At 30.9% G+C, this 21,336-nt stretch overlaps 2 protein-coding genes across 2 annotated transcripts; both read right to left on the bottom strand.

Moving 5' to 3' along the window:
* Nucleotides 1-12,125: 12,125 nt before the first annotated feature.
* Nucleotides 12,126-13,808, bottom strand: LOC105766085 (uncharacterized). Its single transcript, XM_012585414.2, has 3 exons — nucleotides 12,735-13,808; nucleotides 12,481-12,653; nucleotides 12,126-12,392 (listed from the first exon to the last, which is right to left on the bottom strand). Exons 1-3 carry the CDS (start codon nucleotides 13,590-13,592, stop codon nucleotides 12,266-12,268), a joined length of 1,158 nt encoding a protein of 385 aa, XP_012440868.1. The 5' UTR covers nucleotides 13,593-13,808; the 3' UTR covers nucleotides 12,126-12,265.
* Nucleotides 13,809-17,809: 4,001 nt separating this feature from the next.
* LOC105766093 (chloride conductance regulatory protein ICln) lies at nucleotides 17,810-20,259 on the bottom strand. The gene is made up of 7 exons (XM_012585421.2): nucleotides 19,993-20,259; nucleotides 19,771-19,894; nucleotides 18,984-19,104; nucleotides 18,827-18,886; nucleotides 18,659-18,721; nucleotides 18,461-18,555; nucleotides 17,810-18,223 (listed from the first exon to the last, which is right to left on the bottom strand). Exons 1-7 carry the CDS (start codon nucleotides 20,157-20,159, stop codon nucleotides 18,137-18,139), a joined length of 717 nt encoding a protein of 238 aa, XP_012440875.1. The 5' UTR covers nucleotides 20,160-20,259; the 3' UTR covers nucleotides 17,810-18,136.
* Nucleotides 20,260-21,336: the final 1,077 nt, after the last annotated feature.

The following is a 21,336-nucleotide window of genomic DNA, read 5'->3' as shown; positions in this document are numbered from 1 at the left end:
AATTGCATGCAAAGATGTTGGATCTGGTGCCCTAAGTGTAGTATTTTTGTCTATGTACACTAGTAAATTTTTCGAATAGATTGGTTAATAAAATAATTCATGGATTACATTAATATACTTTGTATAATGTCCTCTTGTGTTTTTTTCATGCAAAGCAAAATAAAAGCAAATGTTGACTCATTGGTTGTCTAATGTTTAAACTAATACTAAGCAATAATACATGGTCGGATCACAATATGAAAAGATAACTTGTATTAGTAGACAAACCTAAACACGTTCTTAGTCTAATTGAAACAAATTGATTGAAATACTAATATTCTGTCTATCAAGTCCAATTGGGGAGATGCTTTTTCTTGGGCATCGGAGCGGATGAATCCTAGAAGATAGAGACATATATGTGACTGATTGGACTGACAAAACATCATATTGGATGAATATATCCTAAATCTGTTTATGAATTTATTTAATTGTGACGTACATAGTGTGACATACCTAAATCTTGAGTGGATGATGAACTATGTATGTGTGACTTGCATACATTGATGTAAGTAAAAGCTTGAGTTCAAATAGGTAAGGAACTGGAAGTTGGTGTATTTAGTATACAACTTCTGCAATATGTAGCATCATTCACAACAATAGAATTCATAGCTTGAGACATAAGTAAATGATATCCTCTCATTGGCATTACATGGTTGATGAAAAGTAAATTTGATCATGGATTGTTCATCTTTGTGATGAAAGAGTTTATTACTATTTAATAGTAATTGACTTTTCATGAAGTAAGATGTAATGGTTATCATGAGATAAAATAGGATTATATTGGGAGAACAGATTTATCCCCAAGAGATTAAGGATATTATCACACCCAGTTCACATTAAAGTCCCAAAGTAAAGGGAGAGTTAGGAGTTAATTGAATAAAATAGTAAGTTGACGAGATCTACTGGAAAACCTAGGAATTTTGGTGGCTAAATAACAAATAATTGGGTTCCAATTTTGGTTCAGTTAAGTTAGAACCGGTTGGTTCCTTCGTGGGAGACAAAATTGTTGGAAAAACGAGTTTGGAAAATGCAGCAAAAACTAAATTTAGGACAAAACCAGAGTTTTAAATTTTTTTCCAAAACAAAATATTGATTGTGATATCTAAAGTAATAAGCACATAATCAAAATTGTACATTTTCGATTCGTTTAGGATGAGCGCTTCGGCCGAGTAGTCTTCTTTGCTATCCTCAAGCTCACGTTTGCCGAGTGTAGGGTCGTTTCGAATTAGAAAAAATTTTCACAATAATTACCAATGGGGTATTTCGAAATTTCTCTAAACTTTTGGGTCGAGTTGTAAATCAGAAAAATATCTCTAGAAATTTTCTTGAATAATCTCTTCAGAGAATTTTCTCTTTACAACTTTCTCTTGAATTCAAGTGTGTAAATAATTACCCAAAGCTCTCTTTATATAGGGAGAGTTTAGAGAGTTCAACTATGATTAAACTTAATCAATTTAATATTAAATTTAATCTAATATTTGTCTTGATAAATATTATATTAATTTAATATTAAATCTTAATAAAATAATAGAATGTTTATCTTGTAGATAAACATTAACTTAAATTTAATATTAAGATAATCACTTTAATATTAAATTAATAAAATACTATTAAGATAGATATTAAATTAAATTTAATATTAAATTATTAAAATAATATTATTTTTGGACTAATTAATATGAAATCAAATTCTCCGGTAGAATTCCAGTAGGAGTGTAACTCTTCCACTGCTCAACCACCGATGACCAATCGCTGCTGGCCACCGGGATGCCGTCGTCGTAGCCGCCGGCGCTGTCGTGTCCGGTTATGCAGGTGTGACACCCTTACGGCACTCCGAACTGGTTCGGTACGAGTTAATGACGACCCAGTCGGTCCGATTTAGCTACCGATTGGACCGTTGGCTCAGTTTGACATATCGACTTCTTATTTTTTAATTGATCAACTGTGGATAATCTCATACATATATATCAAAATTATTTTATAACATAATATAAAAATTATAAAAAATTATAAAACAAATATATAAGGATATGTGTAATTAAAATAAAATTGTCAGCCAAGGTCCCCAGGGTTTTATTTTTAGAAAATAAATGAAAAAAAGTTACATAGTTTTCACCAAAAGGCATTCCTTAGGTCTCCAACCGCCATCACTCCATCTTCTCCTCGTTGTGAATTCCTTTTGGAAAAATTACATTTAAGTCCTATGCCCGTTTCTAGCTCATAAGAATTTTATGAATTTAAAAATAGAAAATTGTATGACTTAACTGATATAGGAAATTGGTATGAAACTGAGTTGAATTATATCATATTATATGATGAATTGATGTTTAATTGAGAGCGATGGGATGTGAACTAACTATGTGATGAAATTGGAATTGGTTACTCTATTAACTGTAGAGGTTTATACTTCGGTATATCCGATGATGCACTTACGTGTTAGTATATTTACTTCGATTTATCCGATGATGCTCTTATGTAACACCTTATACATGACCCGATTGTCAAGTTCGGGTAGCAGATGTCACACTTAAACCGAATTACTTAACAATATAATTGACTTGACTTATTTACTAACTCATACAACACCAAACTTAATCCATATTTATCACGTGACTTTATTCCAATCTCTTAGCTATCAATCACGTTTTATGAATAAACATCCAAATAACTTTTTATTATAAGAGTAGAAGAATAAGTTGATTTCAATTTTCACAATCGTTTTGTTTACAAAAATTATGTATATACATATTTATATTATGCATCCTGAACTTGAATGTTGCTAATTACACTTAATCCAATCCCCAAGGCGTAGCCTCTAAGGGCCCCCTATATATGTATAATACGACATCGAAGAAACCTATATGGATTCCACGAGGCCCGGCTTGTCCCTTCTCATAATATCCCTATCAGTCTTTGATCCTACAATCAAAGGAAACCCCTTATAAGTTCAAATGAACTTAGTGATATTTCTCACATTAATTATTAATGAATAACTCATGTTATCACAAGTATAAATATTTGATGCACGTAAGTGAACTCCCTAAATTTCCTATAAGCTTCTGCAATTTAACTGGCATAGTTAATGTCTATATGATTTTCTTGAATGAATCATGGAATGATATACTGGTGGTAGATTCAGAAGCAATCATACTCTTTCGGACAACCCTTGATTGACTTTATTGGTCAAGCTTCATCTCATACTTTTATTCTACATTGCTGCTTTGACTCTTCAAAAGATAGCTGCAAAAGCAGATACCTAGATTTTTTACTACTTTGGCAGACTTGTAGGCGTTCTGTTAAAAAGGCAGAACCTCAACCTGATTTCACTTCGAATTCGGCATCAATCTATTACGTTATATAGACTTCCCCTTCCTTATAACTTAGCTTGTGCCTATACCTTTTTTTTACAAGAATACCCATTTACTAACATCCTCATAGCTGGCCTTTGAATATAACATTTGGTTGGTAGTTAAGCACCATTATTCCCTTACGAAATTGTATTTGTAAGATAACCCTACCGGGCTTTCCTAATTTAGACCATCCGAATAGATATTCCCAGCAACAGATAATCCCCAACGGACTATCTCCTCATTAGATTGGATAAGGCAGACTTCCTATTTTAAAGATAGCCCTTAGCAGATTTCCCAACACTAGATAGTTCTAACAGACATCCTTTTTATTTGTTAGTCTTTGGCGGGCCTTGTAGAACAGATAGTCCCTGATGGATATTCCACTTAAGATAGTCCTTGGCAAACGTTCCACTGAAGATAGTCCTTGGTGGATTTCCCTTTTTTGGCGACCTCTTTGCCAATAAATACTTAGAACTAACATTTGGAGAAAATTTTCGTTTTCTCATAACCAAAGTTGGCTTATTCGTTACCTCTGGCATACTCTCAATAGAAAATACCTATTTGTAAATACTTTGAGAGAAAACCCCCTTTCTCTACTTTTATTCACGTACAAGATGCCTTTACATGTTCCTCTTGCCTTCGCATCTTGGCGTGGCCTCTTGTCCGCACGTTTGCTGACGTTCCTTGATGCATCATAACTGTTATGAAGAGCTTTTCATCATACGATTCACATTGCGGTCTCCGCGAGTATGCCCTATCGGGCTTCCATGTTTACTGTCTTGGAGAACTTCATTTTGCCAAAATGGAAAAATCTATCCTCAATTGAATCATACCATGGCTAGCCATTGAATTTCGAATCTGAGGAGTCAGTAAACCATTTCTATGGTGTCGCTCCGTAGAGCTAGTAGATCATTTTCATGATGTCTCTCCATAGAACCAATATATGTTTATATAAAGATGAAAGTGTTTTGGCATGAAATGGCAATAGATTAGGTCATGAATTGAATTTGAAATGAATGTATGCATTTGTTTAATTTGTTTTAAATTGACTTGAATCATAGAAATACCATTGAATGTTTCCACTTAGCGTACGATTTGTTTTCTCTGTGCGCAGGTGTAGTCGATCCTCGAAAGTACGAGTAGTAGATCCAACATTCAGAAGACGACCCCTGACTCAACAAAGTTTGTATAATTTCATTTCGTTCTAAGTATGACATGTACCTAGGTTTAGTCAATTTTGGTATAATACTATGTTTATATATGCTTATGAATTAGAACTTTGATGTATGAAATTAGCCAATTAAATGAAATGTGGATATGAATTCCATACATGGTTTGAATGGTATTAAATACTGCAAATGTCAATGGCTTTGGTGAATAGGTATATATGCTTAGGATTTTGAATGAATTATACTAGATAGTTAACTTATAAGTGATATGACATTGGAATGTTGTTGAATAAAGTGTTGTAGTTCATGAATGGATACTTGAAAATTTTTGCTTGAAATTATAAGTTGAATGTGAATAATGTTTGTTTTCTAAATTGTAAGTTGATGTTTATTTAAATTTTGCAAAAATAATTTGTCACATCGTAACGAGATCATGTTGCCATGCCACAGCGTGACGCCAGGCTTGGGTCGCTACAATGATACCTACTCAGTATGTTGCGTCGTGACGAAGAACCTCCTAATGTCGCGACGTCAGCCCAACATTTTGAAATTCTTACAATTTTGTCCTATTTGACCTCGAGTTAGTATTAGAGCTCTCGTAAGCTCGTTTAAGACTTGAAAATAGTTATATATGGTATTATATGTATTTATTGATTGATTAAAATTAATCATTTAATGATATAATTTGATTTTAATTAGATCGTAATTACTCTGGCAACGAATGCGACAACCTGTAGCTTGAACCTGACGATCGGGTCAAATATGGGGTGTTACAAACTTTTCCTAAAAATAAATTCATTTTCTAAAATTTATTTTTCAAAAACTATTTTCAACTTAAGTTTAAGAAACAAAAATTTACATTTCATATGAATGATCCGATCCTATCCATATATTTACCTCTCGACTCCTCAGTTGAGTAGCCGTAACATGTATAATTTCAAAGCTTTGAAAATAAGTTCATTTAAATATATTTGCATGGTTCACTACAAAACATAATAATATTTACATAACATCATCACAAACCTATTCAATAATAATAATAATAGTTGTTATGAATATCTTATTAAGTGGATGTCCATCATGATCAAGATAAAGTTTTAATGTACTTTAAATTCTAATAGTTATTAGAATTAGATCCCTACTTCTTTTATACTTCTTGTGCCTATAAATAGAGACTCGATGAAACATTGTAATCATCCCTTTTGATCAATAAAGTACATCCTCTATTTCTTTCATATTTTATTTGTTCTCTATTCTCTCCATCTCTCTTTATTTTATAACACGTTATCAGCACGATGATTTTTTATTTTTTTCAAAATCTTTCAAAGTAGTCCCATAGATCAAATTCTTTTTCACCTTAAACTTTCACCCTTACAACTTTATCTTCGGGATGTTGAAAGATTCAATCTCAAAATGGATTGTGATTCTTATTCTCGATCTTTGATTTATTGTACAAGCATGGGTAAAGGATAGCTTTGGTAAGAAATTTTTATATTTCGACCATATTTTCTGTTTTAATTAAGGTATGACTACTATTAATTTTTATTTGGCATAAATTTCACATTCTGATGGTATTTGATTTTTGCCTTTTTAGGTTAAAAGTTTTTATATAAAAGACATAATTATTGATTAGATATGGTATTATTTTTCTTTTTTATTTTTTAATTAAGTTATATTATGCGTAAAATTTTTATGTTTAAATTTTTTTCTTGTTATTTATTCTTGAAATTTTATTAAAATTATGGTGGAAAGTGTTATTAACCTATCATTGTTGATTAAAGGAAATTTGATAGGATCTATTGAGTCTTATTAACTTGCTATTGTTGAATGATTGTATAATATCTTTTAAATTGAACTTATAGATATTTTATTAGCAAGAAAAGATTTTATAACATATATGTGGTATTGAAATTTGGTTCTATGTGTATCGGATAATTTTCAAGCATCGTACATGAAAATTTTGGTTATTTATTAAATGATTTTTACTATTAGATTATAAATGTTATTATGAAAACAAAATTGTTTTACTACTCGTAATAGTGCTCGTGATAATAGTCAAAGTGATGACAATGATGTTAAAAATCTTCAAGTATATTTTACTATGTTTTATTTATTATATCATGTTTATTATAATTGGATACTAATCATGACAACATGAATAGATGGATTATGATTTGAAATCTTGCGCTTGTTTGCAATTGTGATTATGTAATAAAAATCTATTGGGATGTTTATAAGTCCATCCTACTAGATTTGTTGCATTCCCGGAATGAATGTAAACATAAATAAAATAAAAGATATATACTCATGGACCACTAAAAGTGGGAACATAGTAATAAATAAGATATCAATGAGAGTTCTCAAGATAACTTTTCAAAGGGTAAAGATAACTTATGTTATCAATGTGATATGAAAGATTATTGGTCACATATGTGGTGTATGCCCAAATATTTTGTTTCATATAAATCAAAAGAGTATTGGGTTATTTATATTCTGAATCGAACTCAGGACCTCTCGCACTCTAAGCGAGAATCATACCACTAGACCAAATGCCCTATGTTTGAAGATTTTGACATATTCCCTTAAGCGAATATTGCATATAATTGTTTGGAATTTTTTTTTATTGTTGACTTGGTGACATTATAATATTCACATTGATTTAGACATTTCCAGTAGTAAATGTCACAATTGCACTTATATGTGGATACAAAGTAAAATGAATGATAGTAAAATTATTATTTTGTTACAATTTAGTACAATTGAAACATATGTTAAAGTAAACCAGAAGTTTACTATACAAATGCATTTACTACTTGGCGTGACTAGTAAGACCATCCTGGATCATATATTATGCGAAAATTAATTAAGAATTCATATGGACATTCATTAAAGAACCAAGAGATTCTTTAATTTAAAAGAATTCTCATATGTTGCGAATATGGGTCCATTAATCCACCAAGTGGATGGTTTTGATACTATATGATTTAGGTAAAGGCATCTACAAAATAATCACATATGTGTTATCAATTTGCAACCTGTCTTTTGCAAGATTGCTTGTTTAAATAATTAATTTCAGACCATGCAATTAAGAAAATTCATCTTGCTAATATTGATGAGTTCATATCTCAATCTTTTATTGATTGAGTTTGAAAAACTTTTGTAAAAGTTTGTGCATAATGGTATAGAAAAATTATTGATTAAACACCTCTGATTAATGTCTAAACCATTACTTGTGAGAACTAAACTTCCTATTTCAACATGAGATTATGTTGATTTACGTGTTGTACACATCAAGCCAATAAGTTATAAAAACTCCCCATTACAATTGGTTTTTGATCAAGAGCTAAATATTTCTCATTTTTGAATTTTTGTATGTGCGTATATGTTCTAATTACTCCACCACAATGCACAAAGATGAGTGAATCCTCAAAGAAAGTTGGGAATATATATTAATTACAAGTTTCTTTATATTATTAGATGTTTTGAATGTATTCGAGATTCAATTATGACATGATTTGTGATTACAATTTTGATTTGATAGTTTTCTCGACATTAGGGGGAGAGAAATAATAACTTGTAATGAGTTAAGGGGAGAGTAATTTGAACCAGAAGTTCAATAATGATAACTCATTACAAGTTAACTGTTAGATGTATTTACAAACTTAATGATAATAACCAAGTGTTATATACCATCTAATATTTTAATTTGAATCAAAGTCTAGTAGAACAATCAGTTAGAATAAATAATATATTGATCGGTTCCAAAGATGAAAATTCTTCTAGATGGTCATATAGTGGAGGTGGATGCTCCAGAAGAGACCCAAGACATAGCTAATAAGTAAAACTCTAGAAGAGATTCAGGTACCTAAAACTGAATTTTAAAATGATAAAAACAAGATATCTCGATAAGTTATGTCAATTCGAGAAAATGTGGAACCAAATAATAAAAGTGGTCAACAATGATTTTACATGCAATATTATGATTGAAATAATGAAATAAAAGGAGAATCTTGAATAAATCTATTGAGAAATATAGATATGGAATAAATTGATCAAAATAGAAAGATGCAACTTAAGTACAATTAAATTCGTGGAGTTTTTGGATCAGTAGTCCAAATATCTAAAGGTATAAAGCAGTGAGGGTGCAATTGAAGTAGTTTTGCAAAAGTGGAATAAAAATATGAAGTTTTTCGCTAAGTCCTGGCATTAATTATAAAAAGATATAATATTCTTTTGTGGTGGATGCAATAACCTTTAGATATATTATTAAATTGACAATTCATAAAAGATTTAACTTGCGTCTAATGATTATTGTTACAACCTTTTATGAATCACTATAAAGTAAAGCTTATATTAAAATCCTTAAAGGGTTTAAGATGCTAGAAGCATATTGAAATTCTCGAGAAATTGTTCATTTATATGAATTGAAATAATTTGAACATATGTGGTAAATTTGACTTAGTGAATAGTAGTTGAAGGATGATCATAAAATTATCCAAAATACTTATTTGTGTTTTTATAAAAGAATCATTATTAAAGTTTGTTATGATTATTGTTGAATCTCTGAAGAGATCAAAATATATTTCCCCCAAATTTCCCTCACTCGTGACTTTTAAAAGAATGGTAATATAAATGCTTATCAAATACATTCAAATAGTCATTTAAAAAACTAGTATTCAAGATTGAATACATAGAATATGAGAAAATATGTGATGCTTTCATTAAGGAGAGTAAATACGCGTAGCACTCTTTTTCCCTTAACCGAGGTTTTGTCCCATTGGGTTTTCCTAGTAAGGTTTTTAATGAGGTAACATATTATGCGTATTATAGATCGTGTACTTTTTTTCCTTCATTAGGTTTTTATCCCATAGGGTTTTTCCTAATAAGGTTTTAACGAGGCACATTATCTACCAATGAACATCCAAGGGGGAGTGTTATGAATATCTTATTAAGTGAATGTCCATTATGATCAACATAAAGCTTTGGTGTACTTTAAATTCTAGTAGTTATTAGAATTAGATCTCTACTTCTTTTATGCTTTTTATGTCTATAAATAGACCCTGATGAAGCATTGTAATAATCTCTTTTGGTCAATAAAGTACATTTTCTAATTCTTTCATATTTTCTTTGTTCTTTGTTCTTTGTTCTTTATTCTCTTCATCTCTCTTTATTTTAAATTAATATACTCAATTTTTACATTTATCCTACATGCATGCAGATATATATTTATTAGTCAAATCAAATCAATGAGCATTAATTTAAAGAGATTTTATTAAAGAGATTTTAATTTTCCAACAAAACAGATACTTATTTACTGTCGTCGGCAAAAGCCATCAACCATTATTTTTTTGTTTATTAAAGAAATACTATCAATTTCTCTTCTTTTTCTCTCTTTTTCTCTTCCTCCCTCCTTCCCAAGTCTTTTTTATTTCTTTCAAGTGTCTTTGGTTTTCATTTTCTAAAACACGTAAACCATCATAAGTCTTTTTTTTTCCCATTTTAATTTTCTTCTTCTTCTTCTTTTGCTTTCTCCATGCCCCCCATTTAAATCATCCTTTTTCGAAAAACAATCAAAAAAAAATTTTCGGTGCCAATAGAGAGAAAATCATTTTTTTCTTATTTGCTTCTTTTGTTTAACGTTCTTTTAACTCATTTAAAACTTATTTTTCTCAAGACCATGTTAAAGATGAAAGTAGATTGTTGCGAAGACCATCACAAAAGGAAAAAGAGCAAGTTATTTTTTTTACTGAAAATGGGTGTCGACTACCGCAGTCGCGGCACCCCAAAAAAATTCAAAAATTTTGAAAATGGATGTCAGCCACCTGGTACACAACACCCAAAAAAATTTATTTTGTTATACTCGTATAACATGTAATTTAGAAAACATGTATGAAAAAAAATACACATAGGTGCCGGCCATTGCACTACCGACACCAAATTTTTTTTTTTTTATGTTTGTTCCAATCATTAACTAATGATTGGGGGAATTTTTATATGGGTGCCGACCATGGGGTGTCCAAAACCCCTAAACACTGTTCATTTCAGGTCATTCGATGATTGTTTTTTAACCTAGATTATTATTGTAAATATTTTATTGTTTTCGGTTAGTTTGGTAAAATAGCCCAGAAGCTCCTGTACCGATTCAGACTGAATCTGATAAGGAATTTATTGTTTACAGTAATGCTTCACTTAATGGATTAGGTTACGGACTAATACAAGAAGGCAAGGTTATTGCTTATGCCTCCTGACAATTGAAATCGCATGAAATAAATTATCTAACACATGATCTTAAGTTAGCAGCTATTATTTTTTGCTCTGAAGATTTGACGACACTATCTTTGCGGTGAAAAATATCACGTGTTTACCGATCATAATCTTGAGATCCATGCTGCAAATTGTTAAGTTGCATTTCATTTATACCGCTAAAAATCCAAATGCAAAGCACAAACAAAAACTCACCTTTAACAAAAACATTTTGCAAGAAAGAAATCTTCTATTAATTCGATTGAATCAGAACTCAATCAAGTAGAACAGTTGATTAATTCTAGTATAAAGCTGCAATGGAATATGACATAAATGCACCCAAAAGGAAGCTTACCCATACTGAATTCCAAACTTTTTAGTCCTAGCTCCCATTTCTTAACCACAACTGGCTTACTTTGGATATGCCAAGGACTATTCTCTAATCTCTAGAACCTAATCCCTAGCCTCCAAAGATGAAAATGGAGCAATATTGACAAATCCAATTTCCCACCTATAACATGGATACCAATTTTTGCAAAGCTCCAAAATTAGGGTACTTGTCAGGAAATTGAACCACGGGAGAATTTTCTCATACCTGAGCACCAACGTTAGACACACCATTGTAAATATAAGTAGGAAAATAATCCAATGTCTAACTTGTAGAAGGGGTAAAAAGCTTCCTTTAATTAAGCATTCTTCCCTCAATGTTCTCATCTTCATTTTCCAAACCCATCCTCAATCAAACAATCCCACAAACAATAGTCCTCATAGAATCACAATCAATAGTTCAATCAAGAAAACAAAAAGAAATCAAGGTCGAAACAACAAATATCAGAAGAAAATATCCTAGAATCAGCACAATTCAAGAAAAAAGAAAAAGAAAAAATCAATCAAGACGCAAGAAAAATCTCAAATGTGATATTCTTGCTATCATACGCAGAGAGCTTTCTTACTGAGCTCCTATTGTTATGTCTGCAATAGTTCCATCACAGAGCTAAAACTTTGATCCAAACTTGAAAGAAAAAAAAGTCACAAACGAGCAAGGCTTCAAGTTGAGCTCTACTAACTCTAGTTTCACTGTGCCACCAAGGTTTCATGGGATCTTCCGTGTGCATTCATCACGGGCTTAGATGCACAGCTCCTCTCAACTAGTTATAGTATTCTTTCTCAAACTTGTTAGATTAGAAAGTTGTTGATTTATTTGGAGCATGTTACTATGAGTATTCTCCACTCACTCTATCACTAAGATAATGCACTTGCATTACAGGCTGCGTGGTATGAGAAAAGACGATCTAAATATCCATGATTTAAAAAGTAGACAATATTTGAAGATTTGTACTTTCATAATTATATTCATATATAGAGGTTGAACATAAATATAACTAACAAAAGACACTAAAATATTTCTTGTAGATGTACAATTTTACTGGATATGTTCCCTTATTGTGCATTGAAGCGAGTTGCTTAAGCACTTGCCAAGGTTCCTTGATGAAATTGTGTGGGAATTGTATCAATTTCGCTAGGCGCTGCACATTCATCTCCATCTTCCTCCGTTTCCCATAGGAAACTAGCATAAGCTGCATGCACATGGCTGTAAAAAAAAAAAGAGTCCCATAAATGAAAGCTTTCAAGCATACAAATTAAGAAACAAGAATGAAGGAAAAGCGCATTATGATTACCTATCTTGAGGAGAGACTTGAACTGCTCGTTCGAAGTAGCTTGAAGCTCTTTCTTCATCACGATGTAGCTCCCACACTAACTTTGCATATTGTGACAGTGTTTCGCCGTCTTTGGGATCTACTAAAATGGCTCGACTGTAATATTCTTCTGCTCCTTGAAGGTCTCTCTTTGACTGTTGAAAATGCTCAGTGATTATAAAAGAAAGAAGATGAAAAGGTCAAATTGACTGTAAACTAGTAATGAAAACTCTCACCTGATACAAAAACCGAGCATAGTTCCCCAAAAACAAAGGGTTCCCAGGATTTTCCTCCACCATCCTCTTGTAATACTCCTCAACTTCATGGTTATCGCCACCATCTCCGTTTTTGCCTCCCGAGTTAAACTCACCACCGCCGCCGCCGCCACCACCACCCCAACCGCCACCACTGCCGCCACTGATACCGCCATCCGTGGTTGTCCCAATCCCAAGCCCTCTCGGAAGAAACATTTCTTGACCCACACCAACATATTCTTTAACCTGCTCTTTCAACAATATATTCTCCATGCTGATAGCGTTGAATCCATGGCTACCACTGGCAGCCATTAACCTTTCTTCATTTTCGTTCAACACCTCTTCCTCTTCCTCGAAATCACTCTCTTCTTCTTCTTCTTCATCTTCTTCCTCACACCTCGCGCCCGATTTATAAAACGAAAAGGAAGGGATGGTTTGCAACATCAAGCACTTGTTGTTGTGCCTTGCAGAAAACTTCTTAGGTTGGTTCCGCTCGTAGAATTCATCATTGCCATCGCAAGCAGCATGGGCGAGCCCTTCCAAGTTCCCTTCAGATTGAGCCCGACGAAACCCTTTAAGCTCAAAATCAGAAAACTGATCAACAACAGAAGGAGATACCGGGGATGAGCCACAATAAACTACAGTAGAGAGGTGGACGGAGCCTGGAGAAGGATGAAACGAGAGCCTGTTATGGTGGGTGTGACCATGAAAAGAGCTCGACGGGTAATGCCTAAAGGGGCTGCTGGTTTCATAGTAATGATTGTTGTTGCTGGGACTATCAGCAGCTATAGAGGATACCAGAGATCCAAGAACTGGTGTTGAAGAACTTCTCAAAAGCATTCTTTCTGTTTTTTTTTTTCTTTGGTGATGGTGCTTCTGTGGTGGTTGGTTGCTGCTTTGGGGTGTTAAATTCTGTGAACAAATTAAATAGAGTGGGTGAAAAACTAGAACATCTTGTCTAAAAAACAAGCCAAAATGAATGAATTAGACATGCCCTTTTTGAGTTTGAAGAAAGACAGCAGCCTCTAAATAATTTCAGGAAAAGAAATGCAAAAATATTAACAAATTATTGGTTCCTCGCATAAAATAGGAAATGAACATGCAGCTTCCTGTTTGGTTAATTAGAATTTGATAGGGGTCTAATTCTGCTTTCACTCCCTCCATGCTTCAAATCATTCTATTTTTAATTTTAGGAATTTTAGTGAAGAATTTTTAAATTGGATTATTTGGAAATTTTAAAAATTAAAATAGTTAATATTACACACGTGATAAATCAAATAAGCAAATAAAAGTATTGTGTCTACGTTATTAGATTCTCAATTATGAATTTGAAATTTTAAGGTTCTTACTCACGTTTCCAAAGAATAGAGTAAAAGTGGATATTGTCTGCTTTATTTACACGGCTTTCTTGTAGCTTTGAATTCATCATATGATATTATTATTGAGAAAGGTAATCACGAATCCTAAACATGAAGAATAAAAAAAATCACATAATCTAATTGAATAGAATTTCCTTTATGGTATTATCAAATTAACTTCAATTATTAAATTATTGAAATTAAAAGTAAGGAAATTAAATTTGAAATATGTAAAGAATATAGGGATTGAAAGTATAATTAGATTTTTTTTATAGGAAGGTTTAAATTAATTTTCCCAATAAAGTTCATAATCATTTGTGTGGTGGAGGTTAGCTTTCGATTTGATCTTTATAAAGGAGAAAAACTGAAAAACATCAAGTTGTTCTCTTTTTTGTTTTTGAAGTCATTGAAGCTGTTAAAATAAAGGGGTAATATTACTTTTAGCCCCTGAACTTGGCAAGTAGGTCCATGTTAAACTTTGAATTTTTCTTTTTATCCATTTTTGACCTTAAGCCCATTCGATTAATTACCGTGAAAAAAAAATGGGGATAATGTAACTTTTAGCCCCTGAACTTGACAACTAGCTTCACTTTGGTATTTGTACTATTTTTTTTTCATTTTGGCACTTTAACTTGACAACTAGATCCATCTTGATCCCTGAACTAAAAAATTCTAAAAGTTTGGTGATATGACACATATGAAATTGTGCCACATTATCACTTGAAAAAAAAATTAAATGATGATGTGGTACAATCTCATAGTGTCATATTCAATGTTTTAATAACCAAACTAATGGTTGAACAAGTTAGACCACTAGTTCTTGATTCAACCAATTCGACCATTAGATCAACAATAATTAAAAATTCATAAAAATATAAAAAAAAGGTAATATCGGTTTTATATTTAATGTTGTACAATCTCAGAGTGTCATATTCAGTGTTTTAATAACCAAACTAATGATTTAACAAGTTAGACCACCAGTTCTCGATTCAATCAGTTCAATCAATTTGACCGTCGAACCAATAATAAATAAATAAATAAATAATCATAAAATCTATTAAAAATTAAATCGATTTTATATTTTTTTCAACTTATTTTAGATTTTTATGAATTTTTAATTATCTATTTAATTATTGCTAGTCTGACGATTGAACCAGTTGAATCGAAAACTGGTGGTTTAACTTGTTCAACTATCAGTTCGGTTATTAAAATATTGAATGTGACACTTTCAGATTGTATCACATTATCATCTAAACATTTATTTTATCAAACTCAAAGTGTCATATCATTAAACTTTTAAATTTTCCAAATTCAGGATCAAAATAAATCTAGTTGTCAAGTTTAAATACTAGAGTAAATAAAAAAAAGTACAAGTACAAAAGTGAACTTAGTTATTAAGTTTAGGGACCAATATGGACCTATTTATCAAGTTCATAGGTCAAAAGTTACATTATCTCTATTTTTTTCACGCTCAGCTAAATGAATAATGATTTTCAAGTTTAAGAGTTAAAATGAATTAAAAAAAATTCAAGGGCCAAGGGCGAATGGCCAAAAATTATATTATCCCAAAACAAAACTAAAAAACAAAAAGGAAACGACGTAGGCATATAGCACAGCTAATTGCATCCGCATTGAAAATTCACAGCTGGTCCGGTATTAGAGACCAAACCCCAGATGTCCATGTAATGAACACGTTTTAACAACGTTAGACACGTGGAGTTTTGAGGTCTTTACTCGGATTCATTGCCGGTGGGACACCTAATCATGCTCTGCAACCTTATAATAATGTAAGCAATTTGGACCTTTCCATTTTTGGAATCTTTCATCATTGAATTGTGGTCACCATTTACTTTATCATTACATCTGTCGCCATCATTATTTACTTATCATCAATTTTATTTTTTGAATTATTACTTCTTAAACCTTCCCACTTAAAAAATAATCATTTAGCTTTATTTAATTTTTCTTTTTCTTTTAATTCTTTAAACTTGTATTATTCATCAAATTACATCAAAATAGATTAAAAAAGTTAACATTTGTTAACTATACTAACATGACAGTCCAGCAATTAATTAATTTTACAAATTAAAAATAATAACTTTTACATATTTTTTATTTTTTTATATATGTCGCATCAATAGAGTTAATGAATGTTAATTTTTATTCATTTTAGTTGATTTGATAAATAACATAAATTTATGAATTAAAAGAGACGAAAATTTAAATGAGAGTTAAAATGACATTTTTAAAATTAAAGGGTCAAATAAATCATGCTACTTTTATTTTATTTTATTTTGTAAAAAATGTATGCAATAGAAACCATTCCTAGTATAAAAGGAAAAGATTGAAGCACGATTTAATAAATACTTTTTCCTTTAGGTATTCACTTACATTGGCATAAAATTAATTCTACATTATTTTACATCTTTTATATAATTAATATTTTAACATAATTTTTTATTTTAGAGTGACTTGACAAATAACACAAATTCAAAGGTTAAAAGATGTAAAAATTTAAATGAATTAAATTAGCATTTTATAAAGTTAAAAATCCAAATAAATCGTTATGCCATTTAATCCTAAAATATATTTATTTTCTTTTAAATTTTGGCATATAAATTACCAATATATTGATATTATCTTTATGTATATATATAATGTTAATCTCATACACTTAATTTTATTAACTACAAAATTATTTCAACATTATTATTATCATATTTAAAATAAAATTTTATTTATTTAATTAAAAACTAGATTTTTATTACTTTTAATTTATATAATTGACTTTATAGATTTATAATTTTATTAACTAATAATATACCCTGTTATTTTTAAATATAACTTTTGGAGATATAATCAGATTAATATACAATCACATTAAATAATATTCAATTAATATTACTTTTATTATTATCACATGATAATACTAATAAATTATTATTTTAATAATATAATTAATCATAAAAAGCATTTCCATCGACTTAAAAATCATTTTAAACTCATGCTTTTATATATTATAAAATTTTGAAAATATATAAAATTCCATTTTAATTGATATGATTAATTAATTTCTTTATTCTATTTTAATAAAATTAATTAAATGTAAGGTAAAAGATTATATTAATATTCAAATATTTTATTTTGAATAAGTACACCTATGTCTCTAAAAATATTCTTATAAATATTTTAAACTTTTCAACGTAAAGAATAATTATCCATAAATAAATATAATAATTAAAAACTATTATTTTCATGTATCCAATAATTTTCATTTGGATTTTACAATAAATTTCAATTAACTTTTGTTTGACAATTGTATTAAAAATAATTTTATCAATTACCCAAAAATTCAATGAATTTGGTTCAACCAATTTTTTGATAAATTTAGCCGGTTCGAATTCCCGGTTCAATGACGGTTCCATGCAATTCACTCAAAACCCAATCCAATAGCGTGAACTAGTACACCGGTCCATTCCCGATCCTAAATATTTAGTCCTGTAAGCTGAGAAAGAGCTAAGTCATCGATGATGATTGATGACTATGGCCCAACAGAATTTTCTTTCCATAAAAAACCGAGCAATTACAACAAATATATCAAATCATTAACAATTACATCCCAATTAGAGATCATTCAAAAATTCTTTTTCTGGAAACATGCTGAAATTTAGTTGACCAGTTGATAAAAAATGTCATGGATGATAACATCAAGGAAATTCACTTTTTTTTCCTTCACAGAACGTTGACCAGTTTAAGATTCCACAATCACATTAACATTGACCAGTTTAAGGCTCAACAGAAATTTACTTGTTTCCTATACGGTAAGTTCATTTTCATGGGAAAATAGGATAGCATATTAATGCCCAAAGCAGCACATTCAAATCAAATGACTAGTTTCTTAGAAAAGGTAACATTCATAACATACAACAAAACTTAGGCTATGGGCGCAAAATCAGTTAAAAATTAACACATGCATTCAGTTCACTCTTTGCCTTACGGATTAACAGGCAAAAATGGTATGGGAACTTACTGCTGTGATTGATGATGATGACCGGTATCTGAATCTTGTTCCATCTCTTCGGCATCCTCAAAACGTTGATCATTGATTTGAAGCTGCAAGTTTTTTGCAGAAATGAGACAATCCCAAGAAGCAAAGCAAAAACGGAAGTAGAAAATGTATATAACAAAAAAACAGATATATACATAAAACAAAATTTGCAGTTCCAAAAGTTTTATTTGATAAAGTTTGAAGCATTAGGATTTGCTAGTGTTGGCAAAATTAATTTACAGCCAAATAGGAATGAATTTCACAATTCCAGCACCACGTGGAATGAACAGTAACTAGCATACCTCAAGAACACTGCTAGCTAGGTCATGGTGACCATTTGAATGACCGATTGTGTTTGTTGGATTCTGGGAGAAATGCCATTCCACATCATCACCAGCTGGAGATACAATATGTGATTAGAGATGTAAAGAGCATGCAAGCATATAAGGAAACCATTGAGAGAGGCAATCAAGAAGGTATTCGTGTTGTCTATCCCATACCTCCAGCTTCATCTTCCAACTGATCAGCACTAAAAATCCAATTATGTCCCTCTTCTTCTCCTTCTAAATAAGGTATAAACAAAAACAGTAAATCGCCATTCAGTCACTGAAAGAAAAAAATGTCCATACAACAGAAAATACATTTCCTGATTTATAACTGGAACTCACCTTCAATAGGCTCCGGATTTAGTTCAGCGCACTCACAGAATACTTGAAAAAGAGTATCCACTTTTACAGAACATATACATAAGTCAGTATTCATTATCACTAAAGACAGAAACAACAAACTAAGAACTAGTAGAAGGAAAAACTGAATCATACACACATTGGTTAGCATCTGAAGGAATAAACCTCATCTCTCTGATCTTGGACAAATCTAAAACCTCGCTACATTCAGAATCCGAGTCCTCAGACTCATCTTCAACTTCATCAGCTTCAGTTTCAATCTTCAGACAAAAAGACCTTAATCAGAGAACATATAAAGGGACAAAAGAAGCATGCTAATATCAGACCAAAAATAGTTCAGGGCATAAAAGCTTTATAATGGAGGAAAAAGAAAGAGAAAGAGAGGGCTTCTTTACTACAAGCTACACTGAATATCCCCATTGAAAATATACAGAAGTAATGACAATGCATTCTAAAGTATAAAATTGAAACTTTATTTATGATAAAAAGTTGGTATTCCTAAAGTATAATAGAGTTTTCTGTATTGTTTAACTTTTTTTCCACCCAGAAATTTAAAAAAGCAAAATGAGATAATTAGATATTTGTTACAAAATTAGGCTGGCAGCTAAATCCCAAATTGAACTCAATACCTCTAAACATCATGTCAGTTTAAAACTAAAATAACTACCAAGATTTAAGATTTGGAGCCACTGCATTGCTAGATTCATCAGCCTAATTGTACGTATCAACAATCCATAATAAGTTCTATTTTCCTTTCATTGCACTAAACAACCAAATTTAAACTAGTACCCAAGCTATCAACCAGCCACATAGAAACAAGATCATGTTGTTTTATCCATGAGCATGATTAACTAAAAACGTCATCAGAAAATCAAAGACCATAAAAAAGAAAAAAGAAATTCGAAAAAAGAAAAGCATAAGAAAACCTGAGTGTAAATACAGGGAGAAGGGTAAGCCTCGGGGTCCCTTGAAACGGCGTGCAGCGACAGAGACAGGAAATAAACGGCGTAGCCCTTTTCTCTGTCCAATTCACTCAGCCAAATCACTTGCCTGGAACCGCCCAAACCAAAAAAAAAAATTATGAATGGTCAGTTTAAATACCATTGAAATGATGATGATTACATGCAAGAATTAGAGTAAGAAGGTACCTGGTGGTTATGTAGAGAGTGCCCGGGGATTCTGGGGCACGGTCACCGACTGCAACGGAGACGGAAGGTTGGACGTGAACAAGCTCCTCACCGTTATCTGTATCGAGAATCGGCTCTCCGGACCCGTTTCCAGCTCTTGCCGTGAAGTGCCTGAGCCCTACCGCCATTATCTCTGATGGCTTTAGCTTACTGTGGGTTTTTCTAGGGTTTTCGCTTTGGTGGGGTGGAATTGAATCGTTTTAAGACTTAAAGATTATCGGTGTAGCTTTATTGGTCGTTATATTAAAACGATTTTAAGTTTTTAACCCCCTTGTATGCTATTTCATTTTTTCTTCTTCTACCCGTTTTAAAAATAAAAATAAAAATAAAAACTTTTTCTTCTTCTAATAATTATTCCCTAAACTTTTACTTATTTTAGTCACCTGATTATAAAAAGGGCTTGAGGATATTCAAACTTTTCAAAAAAATAATTAAACCCTTTTTTTAATACTAATTTGAGTATTTGACTTCTCAAAATATATTCAGAATGCCTCAAACTTTTAAAAAAAAACAATTAAACTTTTACTTTCTTTTACACTCAATTGGTTACTTGAACTGTCAGTATTAAAAAAATCTTTTGACCATTAATTTTAACAATTGACCGTTAAAATTAGTCACCCCTAATTTTTTTCAAATAAAGCTACCATGTGTTACAACCACGGCGTGACATATGACAAAAGAATTATAAAAAATAAAATTTAATACAAGTTATAAAAAGTTATTAAATTTTATAAAAAAATAAATGTTAGAAAAAAAAATTATAAAAAACGTAAAAGAAAATAAAAAAATTGCAAAATTTATAAAAAATCATAAAAAAATTATAAAATGCATCAAAAAGACCTACAATCATTAACTTTAACCATTGACCGTTAAAGTTAACGGCTCTCATTTTTTCAGTTAAAGCCATCATGTGCCGCAATACAGAATAAAATGTGGCAAAAAATGATAAAAAATAAAAATCAATAAAAGATATAGAAATATTACAAATTATTTATTTTGGTATGATACTTTTTATAATTTTTTTTACGATTTTTATAACTTTTTTCTAATTTTTAAATATTTTTATATTTTTTACTAAAATTTAATAATTTTTAGATTGTAACATGTGGTGCCTTTAATTGAAAAAAGTTAGGGACGGTTAACTTTAAAGATCAACTGTTAAAGTTAATGGTCAAATACATTTTTGGTGTATTTTGGCAGTTCAAGTACCCAATTGAGTACAAAAAAGAACAGGAGCTTTTTTTTTTTTTTTTGAAAAAGTTTGAAGGCATTTTTTATGCATTTTGAAAGTTATCCAACTGAGTG

This window comes from Gossypium raimondii, chromosome 7 (genome assembly GCF_025698545.1).
Source record: "Gossypium raimondii isolate GPD5lz chromosome 7, ASM2569854v1, whole genome shotgun sequence".
NCBI lineage: Eukaryota > Viridiplantae > Streptophyta > Magnoliopsida > Malvales > Malvaceae > Gossypium > Gossypium raimondii.
This window is presented reverse-complemented; position numbering and strand designations above follow the sequence as displayed.

What these genes read in the sequence shown, in the direction of transcription:
- LOC105766093 (XM_012585421.2), bottom strand. Translation starts at nt 20,159, where the DNA reads ATGGCGGTAGGGCTCAGGCACTTCACGGCAAGAGCTGGAAACGGGTCC. An exon ending in GTTGGAAGATGAAGCTGGAG is followed by an intron (nt 18,556 to 18,658) that starts GTATGGGATAGA and finishes TTGTATCTCCAG; the next exon opens with CTGGTGATGATGTGGAATGG. An exon ending in TAGCTAGCAGTGTTCTTGAG is followed by an intron (nt 18,224 to 18,460) that starts GTATGCTAGTTA and finishes AAAAACTTGCAG; the next exon opens with CTTCAAATCAATGATCAACG.
- LOC105766085 (XM_012585414.2), bottom strand. Translation starts at nt 13,592, where the DNA reads ATGCTTTTGAGAAGTTCTTCAACACCAGTTCTTGGATCTCTGGTATCC. An exon ending in ATGCTCGGTTTTTGTATCAG is followed by an intron (nt 12,654 to 12,734) that starts GTGAGAGTTTTC and finishes CATTTTCAACAG; the next exon opens with TCAAAGAGAGACCTTCAAGG. An exon ending in CAAGTCTCTCCTCAAGATAG is followed by an intron (nt 12,393 to 12,480) that starts GTAATCATAATG and finishes TTTTTTTTACAG; the next exon opens with CCATGTGCATGCAGCTTATG.